The following is a 22,793-nucleotide window of genomic DNA, read 5'->3' as shown; positions in this document are numbered from 1 at the left end:
GAAACTGATTCATATTTATGACCGTTGCAGTGTCCTAGGGTCATGTGATCACTTTTTACGACCTTCTTACAAACAAAGTCAATGAGGTAGCTAGATTCACTTAACAACTGGGTTAATAACTTATTAACTGCGGTGATTCACTTAACAACTGTGGCAAGAAAAGTCATAAAATGGAGCAAAACTCTCATAACAAATGTCTCATTTAACAAATTTGTGGCTCAATTGTGGTCTTAAGCCAAGATGATAACTCAATCTAAACCAAACCAGATGTAGTTCAAAGTCATTTTCTGCTTTGATCAATCAATGTGTGGATCACCTTTTGGTCAATATAAATAACGGCACATCATCTCACATGTCATTGGGAAGCTTTAACAAGATCTTCGACCCACCATTGATTTTTTTCTTTGTTCTAATTAATAGAGTCAACTGATCTCCATAGAAAATCCCAGGTCTTTACAGAGATCTTAATGGAACTATATCTACATAGAGTAAAGTAAGCAGTGGGGTACTACAAGGTTACATCTTAGGCCCAGTACACTTCAATATCTTCATAAACAACTTGGATCAGGGAATAGAAGGGGAACTTACCAAATTTGCAGATGGTACTAAACTGACAGGAATAGCCAACACCCTAGATCGAGGGTGTCAAACTCGCATGGTCAGAGTGGTGTCACGTGACGCATTTCTCCCTCTTTGCTAAATCGGGCGTGGGCGTGGCCACGTGACGCATCTGGACCACGGGCTGCGAGTTTGACAGCTCTGCCCTAGATATGATAGGCTTAAGATCCAGATGGATCTTGACAGACTTGAACATTGAGCCCTACCTAACAAAATGAAATTCAATGAAGAGAAAAGTAAAGTCTTACACAAGAAAAACCAAAAGGGCACATACAGACTGTATGAAACCAGGCTTAATAGCAGTAACTGTGAGAGGGATCTTGGAGTCTTAGTGGACAACCAGCTAAATATGAGCCAATAGTGTGTGGCGGCAGCCAAAAAAGCCAATGCAATCCTAAATTACATTAACAATCAAGATCAAGTGAGGTACTAATACCACTTTAATACCGCCTTAGTAAGACCACACCTAGAGTACTGCATCCAGTTCTGGTCACCACACTATAAAAATATATTGAGACTCTAGAAAAAGCACAGAGAAGAGCAACCAGGATGATTGAAGGCTAAAACATAAGATGAATGGTTGCAAAAACTGGCCCTGGCTAGTCTAGTAAAGAGAAGGACCAGGGGAGACAGGATAGCAGTTTTCCAATATTTGAGGGGCTGCCAGAGAGAGAAGGAGGTCAACTATTTTCCAAAGCACCTGAAGGCCAGACAAGGAATAATGGATGGAAACTGAACATGGAGAGAGTCAACCTGGAAATAAGGAGAAATTTTCTGACAGTGAGAGCAATCAAGCAATGGACAGCTTGTCTTCAGAAGTTGTGGAAGTTTCAACATTGGAAGCTTTCAAAATGAGACTGGACTGCCATCTGTCAGATAGTGTGGTGTCTCCTGCTTGGGTGGGGGGATGTTGGACTAGATGATCTACAAGGTCTCTTCCAACTCTGTTAGTTTGTTAATCTTTCTTTAATTGGTGTCTACAGACATCTTTGGAAATCAAAGATTTTATCCAATTGTTAAGAATCATTTCCTTAAGTAGGAAATGTTTCAACAAGGTACTCCAATACCTAGATAGAAAGGTGGGTGTTGTATTAATTAACACAGCAGCTGGATTTTAACACCTGCTTTTCCAGCCATTTATTGCAGAACCTGGACTGTATTGCCCACAGAGAGTATATGAGATCACACACTAAACTATAACATCTACACAATGCAGTAAAATTGCCTTCCCTGTGCTTTCTGACACAACCAATATTCATCAAGTCTTCTGGTAGTTCTTTTAGTTTTTTAACTTTTAACTTTTTTAACCTATCCTGAATTGGCTTAGATGGATTTTAACAATCTACCAGGTGTTTATATCTTTATATATGCTGGCATAGCACCTGAGGAAAGAAGGGAGGAGGGTTTGTTCTTTGTCCCCATAAGACTTCATCTCACTTAGGACATAAGCAGAACGTGTATATGGAAGCCATGAACTGCATCATCAGGTTAGTGGTCCAAACAATAAGAATCTCTGGGTGATCAGATTTCCACTCAGAAAAGAAATAAGTTCTCAATGTTTAAAAGCAAAACAGCATCACACTCACCTCCTGCCCTGTAGCAATGTCTATTGCTGTATAAACAGTACCCGAAGCCCTGAGGAAAAATAAAAAGGGGAATCAAGATGTGACAGATCCGCCAGAGAACAAAAATAACTTAATAATAACATGAGAAATATCAACAAGCTTCCCATCCTAACGTGATTATTAGGGTCACATCTATTATAGCATTGGATGCTATAGCATCTACATGGAATGGAGATGTTTGAGAGAATCTGTATCCTCTTCCATGGGGTCCTTAGTGATCTCCGAATGTAGTGATTTCTTGCAGACGTTTCATTGCCTAACTAGGTAACGTCATCAGTGCTAGAAGCTCTGAATTATTTTCCTTTCAGCCTGTTCTCCCCCAATTAAACTTTTTCAGCCTCCAAGCATCAAGAAAGGATAAAGTTTCCCAAGCTTTTGCTGGATAGAGAATTGTGGGAGTTGAAGTCTCCACACCTTAAAATTGTCACGGTTGAGAAGCACTGAGATAGGATGTCAACCACATCTTCTGGACATAAACTGTTTCAACTCCTACCCTCAAAACAACACTATAGAGCACTGCAGACCAGAACAAACACAAGAACAGTTTTTTTCCTGAATGCCATCACTCTGCTAAACAAATAATTCCCACAACACTGTCCAACTATTTACAAAATATGCATTACTATTACTATCCTCCCAACCTTCCTTTCACCCATCTCCTCCCACTTATGACTGTATGACTGTAACCTTGTTGCTTGTATCCTAACGATTTTTATTGACTGTTTCCTAGTATGATTTGATTGCTTATTGTACCCTATGACTATTAAGTGTTATACCTTATGATTCTTGACTCTTGATGAATGTATCTTTTCTTTTCTGTATACTGAGAGCATTTGCACCCAGACAAATTCCTTGTGTGTCCAATCACACTTGGCCAATAAAGAATTCTGTTCTGTTCTGTTCTGTTCTGTTCTATTCTATTCTATTCTATTCTATTCTATTCTATTCTATTCTATTCTATTCTATTCTATTCTATTCTATTCTATTCTATTCTATTCTATTTCTATTCTATTTCTATTCTATTCTACTCTACTCTACTCTACTCTACTCTACTCTACTCTACTCTCTACAGATTGGCATGGCTGTATAAAGTTGGAAATCATCAGCAGACTGATAATACTGCGCCCCAAAATCACATGACCTTCTCCAGGGATTTCATAGAGTTGTTGAGTACAGGAGAGAGAGAAATAACCCCTGTGGCATACCACATGTCAGAAGCTTCATTTCTACACTACCACAGACTCAAAATATCCATTGAAGAAGGAATGGAGTCATTGCCCACAATGCCTCCAATCCCCAAGCCTTGTAGATGATCCAGTAAGATAACATGGTTTGGGGTATCAAAGAGCTCCTGTCAGTTTCAGGAGGAGGCACTACCCACCTGCCAGAAGCCAGCTGGGAAAGTTGCAAATAGCAACCACATGACCCCAGAATGCTGCAACCATTGTAAATACATGCTGGTTACCAAGAGCCTGAATTTGGACCACGTGACTGTAGTAGGAATGTTGTAATTGTTATAGCAATACCACTTAGATTTATGTACCACTTCACAGTGCTTTACAACCCTCTCTAAGTAGTTTACAGAGTCAGCACATGGCCCCAACAATCTGGATCCTCATTTTACCTACCATTGAGGGATGGAAGGCTGAGTCAACCTTGAGCTGGTGAGAATTGAACTGCCAAACTGCTGGCAGTGAAACTGGTCATGTCAGTTTTTTCAGTGCCATTGTAACTTGGAATGGTTGGTGAATGAATGGCTATCAATTGAGCACTATATTTTGTGTGTGTGTGTATGTATCTCCTATATATAAAGAATGTTATATTACAAAACAGTAATAAACTATACACCTTACAATAAACAAAACACACAGAAAGAAAGAAAAAATATGAAAAATGCTCTGAGCCTGAGGAAAAAAAGGTTAAGAATTTTTAATACCAATACAATATAAATAGAATATGACCACAATGTAATACCTGTATGTACATATGTATGTTATTGCCTTGATTGTTTTTTCTTGTTTAATTAAAGAAATAAAGACTCTGATATGAAGCCCTTTGCAAATTTCACCCATCAACAGCAAGAAGGAAGGCAGATGGTGAATGTATACAGTTCTAGTCTTCTGATTTGTATTATTTGTGTTAACAAATCCCACTGAGAGGCAATTTCAGATTAGGGGTGTGCTCTGGTATTTGTTGCTTCAGAAATCCCAAAGCTGTTTTGCAAGAAAATCCATGGGCGATCTCATCCCCAATTCTTTTGCCTGATCTCATTCCATAGAAGTGGAAGTGCAATAATTAGTAGTAGTGGCTGCTAGAGGTCTCTGCTTTGCTCATCCCCAACACAATACCAGCATAACTGGAATTATTTAGTGCAATTAAGTCTAGCAGTCTATGTTCATACAGATTTACTGGTGATAGATAATTTCCATTGCATTTAATCATTCTGCATTCAACTTAGTCTTTCGGTCAGTTACAACGTTTTCATTGGCAGGGAATGAATCATTTTAATATAAATGCAAATGGAAATAGGATTTTTGGTGACTAATAGGAATGCTTAATCCAATTTGTTTACATAAAAAAATTAATTCAGTGTATTCAACACTGTCAGGGCAGAACCATGGCTCCTGAGTTTAGAGGAGTCTGATTTGTATATTTGATTTAGAAAAGCCTGTTTACATCCAAGCTGAGCCTCTTGGGGGACTAGAAAAAAAGAGATTTACTGGCAAAGAAAGTGCCTTTCAAGATTGATTCGCACCTACGGTTCCTAGTCAGAATTTATCACAATACGGTCCATGGGAAAAGCTAAAGCAAGAAATTCCCTGTGCATATTTTCTTTTTTTATTTATTTATTAAACATTTATTTGACATACATTTAAAACAGACAAATCAATATATATATATATATATATATATATATATATATGGACCTTTGGTTGTTCGGGTTTTCTCCGCGTAAGATTCAAGTATCTAGGCAACGTTTCGATGAAGTCTCATTCATCATCTTCAGGCTTCTGTCTCCGGCTCTGTGCTTTTCAGAGTAATGTGAGATTGCAGCTGCTTCCTCCTTTTAACTGCCAGTGGGGTGGGACTTGATTGGGTGGGGGCTTGGCTGTGTTCTGATTGGGTGGGGGTGTGTTCTCATTGGTAGGGGGTTTGGTTGTGTTCTGATTGGTTGGGGGTTAGCCGTGTTCTGATTGGTTGGAGGCGTGTTCTGTTCAGGTGGGGGCTTGGTTGTGTTCCGGTTAGTCTTAGTTGCTGGGGGATTTGAGCTGGTGAGTTGTGATCTTGCTGTTTGGCTTCTAGTTCGTGGTCCTGCTGCATCTTCATAGTGGGTGTCGGTTTGCTTCATGTATGGCTCGGAGGGGTTTGAAGTGGGTAGTGATGCAGCTGTAGTGCAGCTTCTGGTCCATGGTCGTGTCTCATCTTCTGAGTGGGTGAGAGTCTGTTTTCTACATGGAAGTGTGGTGGTGGCATCTTGTGTGGCTCTCGTGGGTGTGGGTCTGGTGTCCTTCTTCATGTTAGGTACTCGTCTGTTCATGAGGGCGGGTTTCCAAATGGCTGGAAGGCAGGAGGTGTCATCTCGTTTGTTCATGCTGTGTGGGCGTTTTTCTATCTCTATGGCTTCTCTGATTATTCTGCTGTTGAAGTGTTCGGTTTTGGCGATAGTTCTGGTATTTTTAAAATCAATTTCATGTCCTGTGGCTTTGAGGTGTTGGACCAGGGAAGAGGTCATTTCTTCTTTTTTGATTGAGTTCTTATGTTCTTCAATGTGTGCATTTATTCTTCTGTTAGTTTGTCCAATGTATGTGGTAGGGCAGGCAGTGCAGGGATTTCGTATACTCCTTGGTTTTCTAATTCGATTTTGTCTTTGGGGTTTCTTAGGATGGTGGATATTTTTCTGTTTGTGCAGAATGCTGTTTTGATGTTGTGTTTTTGGAGGATCTTGCTAATTTTGTCTGTAGTGCCTTTTATATATGGGAGGAGGGCTTTGCCGTTTTCTTGTTCTCTGTCTTGGATTTTGGTTGGGGTTTCTTTTTGGATTAGGTGGGTAATCTTCTTTCTTTGGAATCCATTGGCTGTAAGTACGTTGGTGAGAGTGTGTAGTTCGGTTTTTTGGTGTTGTTCATCGGCTAAGCATTTTGTTCTGGAGATGAGTGTCTTGGCTACGGAATTGATCTGTGCTGGGTGGTGGTGTGAGAGTGCATGTAGATAGCGGTTAGTATGTGTTTTCTTCTGGTAGATGGTGTGTCCTAGGGAGCCATTGGATCTTTTGTATACCAAGACATCTAGGAAGGAAGTTGGTTGTTGGCTTCTGTTTCCATGGTGAATTGTATTTTGGGGTGTAGGCTGTTGAGGTGTGTGAGGAAGTTGTTCAGTTTTTCTTTCCCATGTGGCCAGATTATGAAGGTGTCATCTACGTATCTGAGCCAGAGTTTGGGTTTGTGGTCGTATTTTTCTAGAGCTTGTGTTTCAAAGTGTTCCATGTAGAGGTTAGCGATGACAGGTGAGAGGGGTGATCCCATGGGTGCTCCTTCTATTTGTTTGTATTTTTGTCCATTGTAGGTGAAGTATGTATTGGATAGGCAGTGGTTGGTTAGATCTAGGATGTGCTTGGGGGTTGTATTTGTTTTGGATGGCTGTCAAGGCTTCTTTTATTGGCACTTGGGTGAAGAGGGATATGACATGAAGCTTACTAGTAGGTCGCTAGGTTGTAAGTTTTGTTTCTTTATGATCTCGATGAACTGGAATGAGTTTCTTACGTGTGAGTTGATGGATTCTGCATAAGGTTGTAGTTGTTTGGCGAGAAATTTGGCTAGGTTTTGTAGAGGTGAGCCTATGGAGCTGACTATTGGTCTGAGTGGGGTTCCTTCTTTGTGTATTTTGGGGAGACCATAAAGCTTGGGGCATCTGGATGATTTTTCTCTGGGTATGATTCCTTGCTGGATTTCTTCACTGATGGGGGAGGCTTTTATTTTGGATTTGGTAGTTTTTTCTAGGTAGGTGGTGGGGTCTGTCTTTAGGGGTTTGTATGTGGGGTCTTGGAGTAGGTTGGTTAGCTTGGTTTGGTAGTCAGATGTGTTCATAACCACTGTCGCGTTGCCCTTGTCTGCTGGTAGGATTATTATGCTGGTGTCTTCTTTCAGGTTAAGTAGTGCAGTTTGTTCTTCTTTGGATAAGTTGCTTTTGGGTGGTTTGCTAGTGCAGAGGATGTTGGTGATTTCGAGTCTGATTTTGTTAGCATCATCAGGGTTGGTTTTGGTCAGGCTGGTTTCAACTCCACATATGATGGTTTCTGTGGGGATGTGTTTGGGAGCGACAGCAAAGTTGAATCCTTTAGAAAGGACCTTGGTTTCAGCTTCAGTGAGGATCTTGTCTGAGATGTTGTGCAATGTTTGTTTCATGTGTGGCTGTGGGGGAGGGGGAGTTGGTTTCTGGCATTGTTGTAGTTTCCTGAGTTTGTTGGTGTGTGTGTCTGTCTTCAGGGTGGTCTGTGTTTCGGCTCTCCAGACAGCGAGTTGTTTGGATTTGTCCCAAAGTAGAGGGTGAATCTTGTTGCTGAGTCTGAGGTGGAGTGTGAGGAGATCTTTGTTGATTTGGTCTAGGAGAAACCTTTTCCTGTGAAGTTCATTTCTAATTAGGGCCAGTTCTGTTCTTTTAAGGATGCGTTTGGTGGCTGCTGTGTTGGTGTGGAATTTCAATTGGAAGCTTGTGGGAATTAAATTTTGATCTCGGCAGTTGCATAGGAATGCAAGGTCACATAAAATGGAGGCTCTTTGGACTTCAAGTTTTCATAAGTCCTGGTCAGATGGTGGGTTTCCTCCCGTGAGGTGCAATATTTGTTTTCTGAGGTTCTCGCGGGTATTTATATGTGGATCTTTGGTTGTTCGGGTTTTCTCCCGCGTAAGATTCGAAGTATCTAGGCAACGTTTCGATGAAGTCTCATTCATCATCTTCAGGCTTCTGTCTCCGGCTCTGTGCTTTTCAGAGTAATGTGAGATTGCAGCTGCTTCCTCCTTTTAACTGCCAGTGGGGGTGGGACTTGATTGGGTGGGGGCTTGGCTGTGTTCTGATTGGGTGGGGTGTGTTCTCATTGGTAGGGGTTTGGTTGTGTTCTGATTGGTTGGGGGTTAGCCGTGTTCTGATTGGTTGGAGGCGTGTTCTGTTCAGGTGGGGGCTTGGTTGTGTTCCGGTTAGTCTTAGTTGCTGGGGGATTTGAGCTGGTGAGTTGTGATCTTGCTGTTTGGCTTCTAGTTCGTGGTCCTGCTGCATCTTCATAGTGGGTGTCGGTTTGCTTCATGTATGGCTCGGAGGGGTTTGAAGTGGGTAGTGATGCAGCTGTAGTGCAGCTTCTGGTCCATGGTCGTGTCTCATCTTCTGAGTGGGTGAGAGTCTGTTTTCTACATGGAAGTGTGGTGGTGGCATCTTGTGTGGCTCTCGTGGGTGTGGGTCTGGTGTCCTTCTTCATGTTAGGTACTCGTCTGTTCATGAGGGCGGGTTTCCAAATGGCTGGAAGGCGGGAGGTGTCATCTCGTTTGTTCATGCTGTGTGGGCGTTTTTCTATCTCTATGGCTTCTCTGATTATTCTGCTGTTGAAGTGTTCGGTTTTGGCGATAGTTCTGGTATTTTTAAAATCAATTTCATGTCCTGTGGCTTTGAGGTGTTGGACCAGGGAAGAGGTCGTTTCTTCTTTTTTGATTGAGTTCTTATGTTCTTCAATGCGTGCATTTATTCTTCTGTTAGTTTGTCCAATGTATGTGGACAAAGATGATGAATGAGACTTCATCGAAACGTTGCCTAGATACTTCGAATCTTACGCGGGAGAAAACCCGAACAACCAAAGATCCACATATAAATACCTGCGAGAACCTCAGAAAATATATATATATATATATATATATATATATATATATATATATATATATATATATATATATATATATATATATATATATATATATATATATTGTCTCGGAGGTTTGAGCCTGCTCTGTTAGAAGACACAGACTTGAGCAATGAGGAAGAGGAGGATTTGGCCTTGAGGTTTGAGCCTGCTTTGCTGGAGGACACAGACTTGAGCAGGAGGAAGAGGAGGATTTGGCTCTGAGGTTTGAGCCTGCTTTGCTGGAGGATTTGGAATTGTCTTCCTCCCCAGGATCTTCCTCCCTGGTTGTGCCTCAGATGTCGACAGATAATCAGGAGAGCGTAGCAGAGCCTCTGGCTGAGGATCAAACTGAGGAATGTTGGTTTGATGCAAGGCAAAGACGCAGGCATAGGCGTGAGATGCAACGTAGAAGGAAAGGACAAATCAGGGACTGAGATGAGAGACTGACATACCCTTCAGGGAATAAAAGTGGGCGTGTTAGCTCTGGATTCTCATTTGGGACAATTTGTTAATTTGGGATAGGAGCTTCAACAAATTCTGTGTGTGGCGTTTGCCTGTGATTTATGTTCTTGCTTCATTATCAGACTTGGCAGGCAGCTTGTGGGAGACTGCCAAGGACTTCTCCAGCCAAAGGAATTTAACCCTGTCGTTACTGGTCTTGTCTGCTTGTTTATATTCCTTTGGAAACTTGGATTCTCACCTCATGGGCACAGGTGAGACATAATTTATTTATTTATATATATATATATTCCTTAAGTTTTCGCGGGTACTTACATGTATGGCATTCGGCTTTGCTCTATACAGAAGCCTGATGATGGCAGATGAGATTCTGCTGAAATGTCGCTACAACTTTAAAAGCACAACTACTATGACGTGGGAAAATACCCGAGCAAAGCTGAATGCCATATATATATATATATATATATATATATATATATATATATATACATACATACATACATACACACACACACACACACACACACACACACACACACACATATATATATATATATATACACATACATATATATATATACACACACACACATATATATATATATACACACACATATATACATTTTACAGCGTATATTGAACAATGGTTAAATTCTTTTTTCTTTATCATTGACATGATCTGCCTTGTTACAATAACTCCTTCGATCTTTTAATGTTTTAATTTATCTATATAGTTTATAATTAAATGCATGTCTTCTGTCATTTCCATAACTTATCCAAATATCAAATATTACCTTTTCTTTAACCAATCATACCAAATGTTCCATATTTCATAATAGTCACGATCTTGTTTATTTTTTAACAATTTGCTTAGGCTATCTATCTCAGCACATTCATGTATTTTTTTAATTACCATATCCTCTGAAGGAATGAAAGACAATTTCCAGTTTTGTGCATAGGTTATACACTATATTTTTTTAAAAAAGAAAAGATTATAAATATGTAATATAATTAAAACAACAATCCATACCAATTCAAATCTATCATTAATATTAATATTCATTTAAATCTTGAACGTTTTACACATTTCTTTTCAGTTAAATATCATACTTTTATGGGAACACTTATAAACTTTCCATAGTTATTTCCCCCCCACTTCACTTATATTTTAAAACATTGTGTCATTAAAATGTTCCCATTCCTTCCTAATTCAATTCTCTCATTTATTTCATTGCCTTCCTTTTGTTCACAAAAATTTCACTAAATTACACTGAATATTTTATCCCACTTTTTAATCACATGTTGTTTCCAATTTTCTAACATTATTTCTAATACAAATATAACAATACAATCTTATGTACCTTTGCAGAATCCCTTTTTCAATTAAATTTTTACCCATTATCTCTAAATAAATCCTGTTACTTTACATCTTGCTCCACACCATTGAAACTTCTCATCCCTTCCTTCCTTGCTTGCTTCTTCTCCCTGCCCTTTTTACCCCCTTGTCTCTCCACCTCCATTTCCCTCTTCTGTATTCCCCCCTTCTGTTGTTTTCTAACATTATATCCAGTTTTCACCTTATTTTTCCCTTTTTTGGTTGTTTTTTTAGATCTTAAAGTCTCCATTTTCTTTTCCTCCTTTCCCCTTTCTTCCCCAAATAAAATTACTTGTTCATCGAAGATGGCTTCTTCTTTGTCCCAATCATCTTGTTGCGCAGTCAATTTCTCATAGGTACAAATTGCCATTTCTAAGAATTGAAAAAGAGAGCCAAGAGAGCCCTTCCTTTCTTGTTCTTCTTCTTTATATTTTTTTAATTCAATTTTCAGTTCAACCACAAGTGATGCCCTTGTAGAAAAAAAAACTTTTTCCAAACAACCACCCAAATGTTTTTAGTCCTTCAAATATAATTTCCAGAAGTCCCAAAATCACTAGACAGTCCAAATAAGCTGTTTCTTTTAACACTTTCTTCTTTCTTCACTTTCTCTTCCTGGGGTTACTGTTTAGTTACAAAATTCCAGTTAAGATGTATCTTTTAGAAGTCTTGTTAGTATTTAATGATTCTTTTAAGTTCTAGGCAATCTCCTGTCTTCCAAATCCTGCTCCTATTCTTTTCCTCTTCCTTCCCACTTACAGCAAAAAAAATATTTTTAAATGTTCAGAAATCCTTATTATCCCCTTGACATTTAATTATCCAGTTTAGTTACCTATTGATGCCAAAGCGGGTTTTTCTGATTTCTCATTCTTTTCTGTTTGCTGTCAACATTAGGAAGGAGAGTGAAAAAAAAAGAACTTTCCCTTTAACTTTCATTTGCTGCTTGCAAGTCTTTGGGAACGATGTATCTTTTGCAAATTTTAAAATCCAGGGTACCTTAGTTGTTACTTTGTGTCCCAGTCAGCCAAAAACTTTCACTTCTTAACTTCCTCCTGCACTTTCTTTTCCGGCTGAGTGCTTCTTTGAGGCAACCATTTCTGACCGCCGCTCTACCGCCTTCAGAAAAGGGAATTTAGCCAGCTGGGGAGGAGAGGTGCAATTCCTCTCGACCCTGCCAGATCTCCCGTCTTCACCACCTTCTACAGGGTGGCTTAGCCACCTTCTACGGGTGGCTCGGGGCACTCCAGTGGCGAGCGCAGGCAGAAACCGCGCACGATCACGGATTCCTGCCTGCCCCAAAGCACTGTAAACCAGAACTCCTGCACCATTCTTTCTTTCATGCAGCATGTTCCACACAGGGTGGGAGAGGGTGTCAAAATCTGGAACATGGTGGACAGGAAGCAGTGATCCAGGGTCCCAGGGCACGGAATAGGACAACTCACTGTGGCCATCTTGCTGCCGAGTCACCATGGGATGACTCGCCGCTGACAATTCCACTTGGGATAATTAACATGATAAATGTTACCCACCACTGTTTTTCAATATTATTTCCATTTTGTCAATGGAAATCATGTCAGTTAGATAGTGGTGGATAACATTTATCATGTTGAGTGGAATTGTCTGAGGCGAGTGTGGTGAGTTGGCTGCAGCAAGTTGTCCTAGAGCCGCCTCAGGGAATGGGGCTTGGACCACAGTCCAGTGCTCATCATTTGGCTGACCTTCTATGACTGGCGCTTTTTTAGTAGACTTCATCTTCATCATGAGATGCTTTACGGGAAAAAGAAACTTTCCACAACAGGAAATTTTTATAATGCATCAATATAATCTGGAATACAAGTCATCTTTATGAGCACAATTGAGCCCAAAATTTCTGTTGCTAAGTGAGATAGTTGCTAAGTGAGTTTTGCCCCTATTTTAAGACCTTTCTTGCCTCAGTTGCTAAGTGAATCACTGCAGTTGTTAAGTTAGTAACATGGTTACTAACGTACAACCATTCGTTTAATAACTGTGGTTACAATGGCACTGAAAAAAGTGATAAATGACCATTTTTCACACTGCTGCAGCATCCCCATGGTCACATGATCAAAATTGCTTGGCAACTAACTCATAGTTATGATGGCTACAGTGCGCTGGGGTCACATGATCACCTTTTGCGACACTCTTGACAAGCAAAGGCAATGAAGGAGCCAGATCCACTTAACAATTGTGTTACTAACTTAACAACTGCAGTGATTCACATAATAGCTGGGGCAAAAAGTCATAAAATGGAACAAAACTGCTGTCTTGCTTAGCAACAGAAAGTTTGGGCTTCTTTATGGTTGTAAGTTGAAGATTACCCGTATCCCATGGGTGTATTATCTTAATAATGATCTCTTTAGTATTATTGTGAGATATCCTTTAAAAATATTTCCTGATTTTGTAAACCCTTTTGGAAGAGGGTTTAAGTCTATGTCATACTAAATACTTAGTAGTAATTTGGTTCTGGGGCCATGCCAATTTTTTATTGGTACATGCAGCCTTCAGATTATAAATTATACATCTCTATATCAGGTAATACATGATGGTCCATGTTGAAGAAAACCTGATGATAAAAAGGAAACAGGAAAAAAGGAGTACTAACCCTTGGCCAATTTTTTCAAACCGTGTATATTTCTTCTTCGGGTCTCCAACACTCACAATACTTCCTAAAATAAACAAGAAAAATAGACCTTGGTTAAAACGTACATTAAAAAGCCTAGATAGTATACAATTTCCAAATAATTTTTGTAAAAAAGAAAAGTTGAGTATTGTCAGAAATTCTGAGTCTGGAGAACAGTAAGAATTAAATGTTAAGGTGAGATTCAGAAGGCAAAAGAAAACAGAACAGTTGTTAAAAAAAGAAATTTCCTGAAAAAGGCTACAATGTTACCCAATAGTCTAAAATGGCAAAATATTTATTTGGGTGCCACCATTCAAATTTTGGAAAAAAAATTAGTACCACACAATGGTTCAATTTCAAAAACTATACCTTTGGAATCAAAATCAGAAAACCAGTACAGTCTTAGATAAATAACAGTTCATGTAAGCTTTCTTTAAAAAACCTAAATTGTGTAATTGATATGGAACATTTATTCTTCTCTAGCTGGTGGATTAATATAACAAAAATATTTTACATGAAGTGCAAATCAAACTTGCTATTCCAAATTCTTTCTATTCTGAGCATTTTCCCTATCAACCTGGAATATAAAGAGTTTCAGATGTGATTCATAATTTGCTTCTCCCTAAATTTCCAAAGACCCACTGCTTCTACTTTAAATACAAAACCCCTATAAAATCTAACGAATTCACAAAATCTCTTGAAGTTTGCACACTCCAAGATTTGGCAAGTTGAACCTATCATTACATTTTCCAGTTTTCCTTGAGAGCTTATGTGATTTTGGCAATGTGAACAATTCCACTATTTTCACAGAACAGCGCATGAAGTATTGAAGAATAGGTTTGCATTTGAGCAGAGCACTCTTGGCAGAAAGTTGTAGGCTTAGAAAACACTAAAATACTTGAAATTAATTGAGAAGCAACAGTAGATTATGATGGAATCATGATAAACATCAACACATTAGTCCTATAATAAATTCAATTGGAAATTGGAAAAAGCTGGTTGTACTAAAGATTGAAATAAAGGACAATTTTGTAATGGGGTCTATTACAAAAAGGTCTTTAAAAAACCTAATATCTGACTTATCTATACAATCTTCCAATGATATATTAGAAGGATACTGGCCACCATGTCTTGCATTGCATATCTATTTGTCTGTCTCTGTCTGTCCATTGTCTGTCCATCCATCCATCCATAGTTCCACAACCTTTCTAGCTTTGCGGACTGACAAGAGGGGGGAGACAAGATGGTTCTGCATGTTCCATTTGCACGAATAGTGGGCACACACGCTGGCCACTCGCACAAATGGAGCGTGCACGCACACATTTGCATGCCGCTCATGCAGTTGGGGGTGTGCGCACGTGCATGAGCTCACCCATCGCTTCCACAGCCAGGTTCCAGATGGCTCACAGCCCAGTAGTGGGCCCTGGCCTGGGGATTGGGGACCCCTGATCTAAATGAACCTTGTTTTGGTTTCTGTATTTATTGTTTCTTTAAGGATTATTAAAGGTTTAAAATGTTATTGTCGTTCTGCAAAACTGGGCTCCTTCAGGAAAAAGAGACACCTAAAATAATAATCATTATTATTATTACTACTACTACTACTGGAATCATCAATAATTCCATTTTGATTGCCTTTCTATCCAAGGACATCCACTGTAATTAAGACATAAGAAGATGAAGCATTTAGTTTTATATACTGTTTCACAGTGTTTCATGCCCCTCTCTAAGCAATTTACAGAGTCTGCATATGGCCCCCAACAATCTGGGTCCTCATTTTACTCACCTCGGAAGGATGGAAAGACTGAGTCAACCTTGAGCCTAGGGAGATTCTGCCAAAACTGCTGGCAGCTAGCAGGCAGCAGAATTAGCCTACAATACTGCATTCTAACCACTGCACCACCATGGCTCTTAGGCATCAACCCAAACTAGTTTAGGTGCCAGTATACAACGAAAGAGACTGAGAATTGATTCCAGACAAATCAGCAAATGCAAACCTGGGCATCACGTCCAATGTTCCAACCCACCAGATCTTCTAAAAAGTATTTTCTGTCTTCCCTATGGCAGCTGAAAAACTGAAGTATCCTTTTTAGGAAAGTCAGAAGGGTCAGCTTCTCAACTTTGTGCCATCTAGTTAACTGCATGTCCAGTGCATACACCGTGTGCAGCAGTGCTTTGAGGAAACAATGCAATTCAACCGGGTAAATTTTGTTCAAACTTGTTTTGTTAATCTATTTTTCCTTCTATAAGCACACAGATATGCACACACATACACACACACACAGAGAGAGAATACGTCAAGTAAGAACATCAAAATTTCAGTATTAAAATTTCAGTAGCAAGTAATTTAGTTGAAGACCAAAATTTTCCTTCATCCTTCCAGTAACTAATAATGATACAATATCCACCTTCTCATCCCACCCCACCCACAACACAATGTATCAAGATTTATATTAACACAATATAAGGGTGTGTGTGTGATGGGTCCCTTTTCTTTTATAGGTTATTATCAGCAATGATCATTTGTGAGTCATTATCTGCCATAATTTCAGAAAAACATTAACAATGAATTTGAAGAGAAATAGACTCCCGTGATATCTTTATAAGATAGGTAGAAGAAAATCATGGAGATACTAGAAAATGTGGCTAACAAAGGAAGGAGGTGCAGCCTAGATTTTTTAAAAAAATCTTAATTCATCCTTAATTCTTTTTTTAATTAGCCAGAGAGACACGTATAGTTATCCAGGCTTCAGAAGCATGACAGACATTTCAAGCATGTTTTCCATCCCCAATTCAAAGTTGGCTCAAAAGAAAACCTTTGAGAATGGTAATCAAATGCCTATTACATTATTAAAGGAAGAGAAATGAAAGTCAACAATAATCAAGGAAACAAAATGAGAGATCCAGGGCAGGGAATCAGATCGAACTGGGCTTCATTAATAACGCTGCTCACCCATAAATGTTTTGCTTCACAATATGGCAGCAAAATGGCCTATTTACTATCTAGCATATGGGTTGTTCTTATTTTCTAGATTTCTTATTTTTCTATTTTCTAGCATATGGCTTTAATTTTCTACTTATGTTATACACCACACAGAATTGGCTGGAATGGAATGGAATGGAATGGAAAGGAAGGAAGGAAGGAAGGAAGGAAGGAAGGAAGGAAGGAAGGAAGGAAGGAAGGAAGGAAGGAAGGAAGGAAGGAAGTTAGTTCCAGCCAATCAAACTGAACTTATAAGTTGCAACTGAATGGTTGCATTTCATATAGCAATCTTCACCTGGCTATCGAATTAAATTATTTCCTGAATTCATGCAATGATTTAAGCCACAATCTTTCTGAAGAGCATGGCTTTCCAAAATTATAAATTATTTAACCAAAAGTAAAAGGAGTCCCTGCAGATTTTACTCCGCTAGTTGTTACTGGCATTAGGGGGTGGTGCTAATCTCTATTTCAGGGCCATTGAGCCAGTGTTGTCCATAGACATTTTCACAGTCATGTGGCCAGTATGATGTCAGGCAGCACTGTTACCTTCACACCAAAGTGGTATCTATTTATCTACTTGCATTTGTGTTTTCAAACTGCTAGGTTAGCAGTAGCTGGGGCGAAGACAGGAGGTCACCCATCATGTGGTGCTTGGGTCTCAAACCTGCAGTGTCTTAATTGCTGAACCACTGTGCCACCCTAACCAAAAGTAAGCCTGATCCTTCTTATGTTATATGAGAAATGCAGCTGGTAGACCCTAGCTTGATGCAGTGTCATGACAATCTAATTTCTAATTACTATGTCATGACAATCTAATTTCTCACTGTAATTAGAAGACCTTAAAAGTACTCATGGTTGTTCTTCTCCAGATTTTCGTTCTTTCTGTCGTTGTCCTAATTCCATTACATGATTTTGTCAGCAAATGACTACAACACGAGAAAAAGGAATGCTCACTTAATTTCTCTAGAATCTCTTCATCGGTCATCTTGGATTTCTTCCGTTGCCGATCAGTGTTTCTATACAAAGTGCTTGTGTTTGAATTTTCAGACTGGGGGACTGTTAACTCTTTCACTGAGGCTGGTGAAGCAACAGGCTCTATCACTGAACGTGTGTAAATCTGAAACAAAGAAATGAAGAGCTGAGATTGGTGGACCCTGAAACAAATCCTCAGTGAATTGTCTTCCAGATGACAAAGATAAATTTATTGTCATTGTACTCAGAAACCTGAGAACAACGAAATAAGGTGCTCTTCCACAACATACAACTGAACAACACCAAAAGACATATACAAATAACAATGTAAAACAAATTAAAACAAACAACCGGTGGTCTTCCGCCCTTCCACAAATATTCCATTCCTTTCCAAACATTTGATTTAACCTTTGGGCGAGCAGGGAATGGATTTCAAGGCTTCTAAGATGCCTTTCCATTTATGACCAAATGCCAGAGCAAGAGGTCCTCCCCATCTTTTCATGCACTGACAAAATGTTGGCATTGTCAAATCAAAGATTGCAGTCTTGGGTCAACAGATTAATTTCAGGGAATGGATACAAACCATTCTTTAACCCCCCAAAAACCTCCTGACATAAATAAGTGCTCTTTGCTATATTATTATGGATTGTCTCCCTCTGAACTGGGCCTTGTGAAAGGAAGGGAAATTCTGCATTTAGCTGCCTCAAATCTATTTCCTTGTATAAATTAATCCTGGCTGGGCTTCAGATACAAACTACTCATTTCATGGAAGGTCCACAGGTGGAAATGTTCTTTATCACCCAGTTGAGATGCTCTCTATTATTCCAATATGTATTTTATCTTTTTTTTATAGATAGAGATCCTACTTTTACCATTCCTTGTATGTTGGTTCTCAGAAATACTCTTGAGAATGAAATCTGTGCTAAAAAAGGTAACTCGTGTAAGTCAGGAACCTGGAAAACAACACACTACCCTCAAACTATATAGGCTAAAAACCTACAGAAAGCAAAGATTATGGTTTAAAAAAAACCCTAAATTCTGCATCTGCTACTTTTTTCTTCCTGGCCTCCTTCATCATTCAGCAGTCCTGCTTTAATGGCAATCAAAAGAGCTTACAGATTTAGTATGTTCTGGGCGTGGGGCAATCACAGGAGGTGGTTCATTGTCATCCTCTTCCTCTTCATCTTCTTCATCCTCTTCTTCAGAAACTGGGGGAGCCAGTGGTGGCTCTGAAGCTGTTTTCGTGCTCTGAAGGTAAGAGTTGCAGAAATTGATGAAGCTCCAGCCCAGTTACAAGACTAAGTACCCTACCTCTTTAATTTCTCATATCTTAATGTTTCCACCACCCATCAATTCCATGCCTCTGCTGTTGAGATTACATGGAGTGATTCTCAACTATGGCAACTTGACAATGCATGCTGGCTGAGAAATTCTGGGAGTTGAAGTCCAGCATCTTCAAGTTGCTATGGTTGAGAACCACTGATATATGTTAAAGCAAACTCAGTACACCAATTGATTGTTAGATATTATGTGCTATGTGCCCTGACAACAGGACAGGAAAACAGGCATTACATTCTTCTCTGGCAAAGATTTACAAGAGCTATCTTGACCCAAGTCTTCCATCCTGCTAAGCCATAAAGTTGTACAGTGCTATCTACACAGTGTGGCACAAAGTACAAATGTTTTTTTTTAACATGGAACCCTGGCTTACAACACTATAAAACTACAACCTGTGGAAATATTGAGAAATGGGGGTCCCAAATGATAAGATTTTTACTGCAGTGAAAGTTGATAGTATATGCAGAGTGGCAGGGATGGGAGAGGTGTTTAGAGGCATGGCTTTACATTGCTCTCCAGATGATATTTTTATTCAGAGTTTTCCTAACCTGAGCATTTCTAGGTGTTTAGATGATGTTCAAGAAGAGATTGGACAATCCATGTGTCTTACTTCATGGTATAAAATCTCCTGCTCGAGCAGGAAGTTGGATTGGAAGACCTCCAAGTTTCCTTCTAAGCCTGTTATTCTATATTATTTTATGGCAATGGCTAAGCTGGCTGGTGAATTCTGGGAGCTGAAGTCCATACATAGAACATAGGATAACATGATTGGAAGGGATATTTTTAGGTCAAGTCCCCTATATAGAAGCAAGAATCATGCAAATTATAATCACAGTTTAAATACAAGAATTAAAGTAAGCTACCGAATCTTGGAAATTGTGGTCAGAACCTTCAGTTCCATTTTATTAAAGACTTCATTAAGGCAGAAAGTCTCATAGAATGTTTTGAATTTGTTCATCCCATGCTATTTGCCACTAATGAAGTCATCTCCCACCTGTTGACTTTATAGCTTGAGTTTTTGTTTCTTTCTCAGCCTCTCATGCTGGAACACACAGTTTGGAGAAATCTACATTTCATTGTACCTATCAATTTTTTAAATGCAGCTATGTTTGCAAAAAATTCCATCTATAAAGCATTTGTGCTTTGTAGATGTATCTATATCACAGAAGCTTTGCAATATGCCTCTCTTATCTGCTGTCACAGTTTAGTCTTTCTTGTCTAGCTGGCAGGGCAAAATTAAGTCACACAACATGAAAAATTTCCCTGATCAGTCATTTAGCGCTAAAAGCAGGACCACTTATACATGCAATGCAAAATTATGTGGACTGCATTAAATATATTGGTAGATTCTCTTGCTAATGTGCATTCTGCTCATTTAAATAAATGTTTTCTGAAATGGATCGTTTTTACCCTGGTATATAGCAAATTAAGCCAGAAAACAAAGGGAATTCCAGAACATAGACATTCATTAGCAACGGAGAGTGGGTACTTACCGAGGGATGGGCTGCAATATAGCCATGGGCACTTTTATCTGCAATAGGCAAAAGAAAATCTATGATGGTTTGGTAGATCATAAATGGTTATTAGAAATGAAGAGGGAAGAGCATTTCAGGTTTCAGGGTCTACCTAGATGGTGTGGGTTGATTCTGCCACAAAATGTTGTGTATCATGGAAAGCTTTTGTTCAGTGGACCAGCTTGTCAATTAAATCTTTTGTCACATTTTATTTCATTGGCTACCCCACTTATAAGCTTCCTTGTTTCCATATCTATCCCAAAGAGTGTCCAACCTTGGCAATTTTAAGATTTGTGGACTCCAACTCCCAGAATTCCCCAGCCAGTTGCCAAGGTTGGACACCCCTGGTTTATCATCGGAGCTTCTCCAATCTTCCTTATTCTCCATATTTGCTGTTTTTATTTATTCCACTCAGACATAAGTAGCAAATATGGATAATCATACATGGGTAGGGAAGAGAGCAGATTATATTTTTAATCCCACTTGTCATCAACAAATCCTGGATCTGAACTTCTCCCAAAGAGATTGCCAGGGACAGGATTGTGCAGTCTACAACTCCCAACCATATGCCATCTTCATCTCCGTATTCCAGAGCTGCCCATCACCAATCCATCTTCTTGAGGTTGACCTGATGTCACTCTCCACCCCTTCCCCTCTTTTTATTTCATCATGCTTCTTGACTACCATCTTTTCTCTGTTTTTTCTGAAGCCCTGTCCATACTGGTGCCATTGTTGTGTTCAATCCCTCACAAGGATGCTCGTAAATTACAAGCTATCTTTACTTTAAAGTAACCACTGTAGATTCAGAGTTATTTCATTGGAGGAAAAAAGATAGCAAAACACTGAATAACCCATGGTTCTATTTGGACTTTATACTGCAATTGAAGAGAAAAGGAAGAACAGAGTTCAAGGTGTTTAAAGGAAATCCACAGCATGGACATTGTTGAGTCACATTTGTGCAGGGATAATATTTTGAGGGCCTCGTGGTGGACATGACTGAAAAAGTGGGCTTGATCAGAGCCCCAAATAAGCAAGTCTACCAGTTTTCTATCCTGACATCTTGTTCTGGTTTTTCTCTTTCCCTGGTAGCAGCATCTCAAGGACAGAAGAAATAACTCTTTACTAAAAAGCAGAGTAGATCATTTGCAGAAAATGTGCAACATGCGGCTAAGGTCTCTAAGAAGCAGGGATCTCATGTGACCTGAAGGCTAAAGGTTTGCTTCCCAACAACTCTCAGGTTAATAATCTCCTTAGTTTAAAATTATTATATCTGAATCCAGCAAATCTATGATTAGTTTTAATTATATTTTACTAAAACAGTCCACCTTAAATCCAGGGCTTTATGAAAGTGACCTAGACTTACCACCATTCAAAGGTACAATGCCACTGAAAGAAGTGACTTATAACTGGTCCTCACAGATTGTTGTAGCATCCCTATGTGATCAAAATTCAGATGCCTGGCAATCAGCTTGTATTTACAATTGCAGCATCACAGACTCACCTGATTCAACAACATGAAATTTAATGTGAAGACAAGCAAGCAAGGAAAAATCAAAGGTATAAGTACAGATTAGGCAAAACATGGCTCAAAAGCAGTAACTATGAGAGAGACCTTGGAGTTCTAGTGGATGATCACTTGAATATGAGCTAGCAATGTGTGGCCAAAAAAGCTAATACAATCCTGGGCTGTATAAACAGAGGCATAGAATCAAAATCACATGAAGTATTAGTACCATAAAAAAGCCATAATAAGACCACATCTGGAATACTATACCCAGTTTTGGTCACATTACAAAAAAGATGTTGAGACTTTGGGAAAAAGTGCAAAGAAGACAACTAAGGTGATTAAAGGCCTGGAGACTAAAACATATGAAAAAATGTTGCAGGATTTGGGTTTAGCTAGAGAAAAGAAGGACTTGGGGGAGGCGGGACATGACATAACAGTATTCTAGTAGTTGAGAGGCTGCCACAAAGAAGAGGGGGGCAGCTTGTTTTCCAAAGCACCAGAGGGCAGGACAAGAAACAATAGATGGAAACTAATCAAGGAAAACAGCATCCTTGGAATTAAAGCGAAACTTTCTAATAGTGACATCAATTAACTAGTGGAATGATTTACCTTCAGAAGTTGTGGCTGTTCCATCATTGGAGGCTTTTAAGAAGAGACTGGACACTCACTTGTCTGAAATAGTATAGGTTCTCTTGCTTGAGCTGAGGGCTGGACTAGAAGACCTCCAAGGTCCCTTCCAGCTCTATTTTCATTGATTGATTGATTCCCATTTGTGACCTTCTCATCTGGCTTCCGACAAGCAAAGTCAATGGGGGAAGCCAGATTTGCTTAACTACAGTGTAGTGACTTAACATCTGCAGGGATTCTCTTAACAATTATGGCAGAAA

General features: G+C 39.3%; 1 protein-coding gene across 4 annotated transcripts in view; it reads right to left on the bottom strand.

The window, feature by feature from the left end:
• Positions 1 to 22,793, bottom strand: part of PAK3 (p21 (RAC1) activated kinase 3) — a 210,534-nt gene that overhangs the window by 8,510 nt on the left and 179,231 nt on the right. For all 4 annotated transcript variants that reach the window (XM_087940838.1, XM_087940837.1, XM_087940836.1 and 1 more), the window contains 5 exons: positions 20,379 to 20,416; positions 18,664 to 18,795; positions 17,530 to 17,692; positions 13,578 to 13,641; positions 2,205 to 2,253 (listed from right to left, as the gene is read on the bottom strand). In XM_087940838.1, coding sequence (XP_087796964.1) covers positions 2,205 to 2,253; positions 13,578 to 13,641; positions 17,530 to 17,692; positions 18,664 to 18,795; positions 20,379 to 20,416 — 446 coding nt within the window. The remainder of the gene's footprint in view (positions 1 to 2,204; positions 2,254 to 13,577; positions 13,642 to 17,529; positions 17,693 to 18,663; positions 18,796 to 20,378; positions 20,417 to 22,793) is intronic.

This window comes from Pseudonaja textilis, chromosome 12, assembly GCF_049901715.1.
Source record: "Pseudonaja textilis isolate UNSWEBS1 chromosome 12, rPseTex1.2, whole genome shotgun sequence".
Taxonomy (NCBI): Eukaryota; Metazoa; Chordata; class Lepidosauria; order Squamata; family Elapidae; genus Pseudonaja; species Pseudonaja textilis.
The sequence above is the reverse complement of the archived record's forward strand: the minus strand, read 5'-3'. Positions and strand labels throughout refer to the sequence as shown.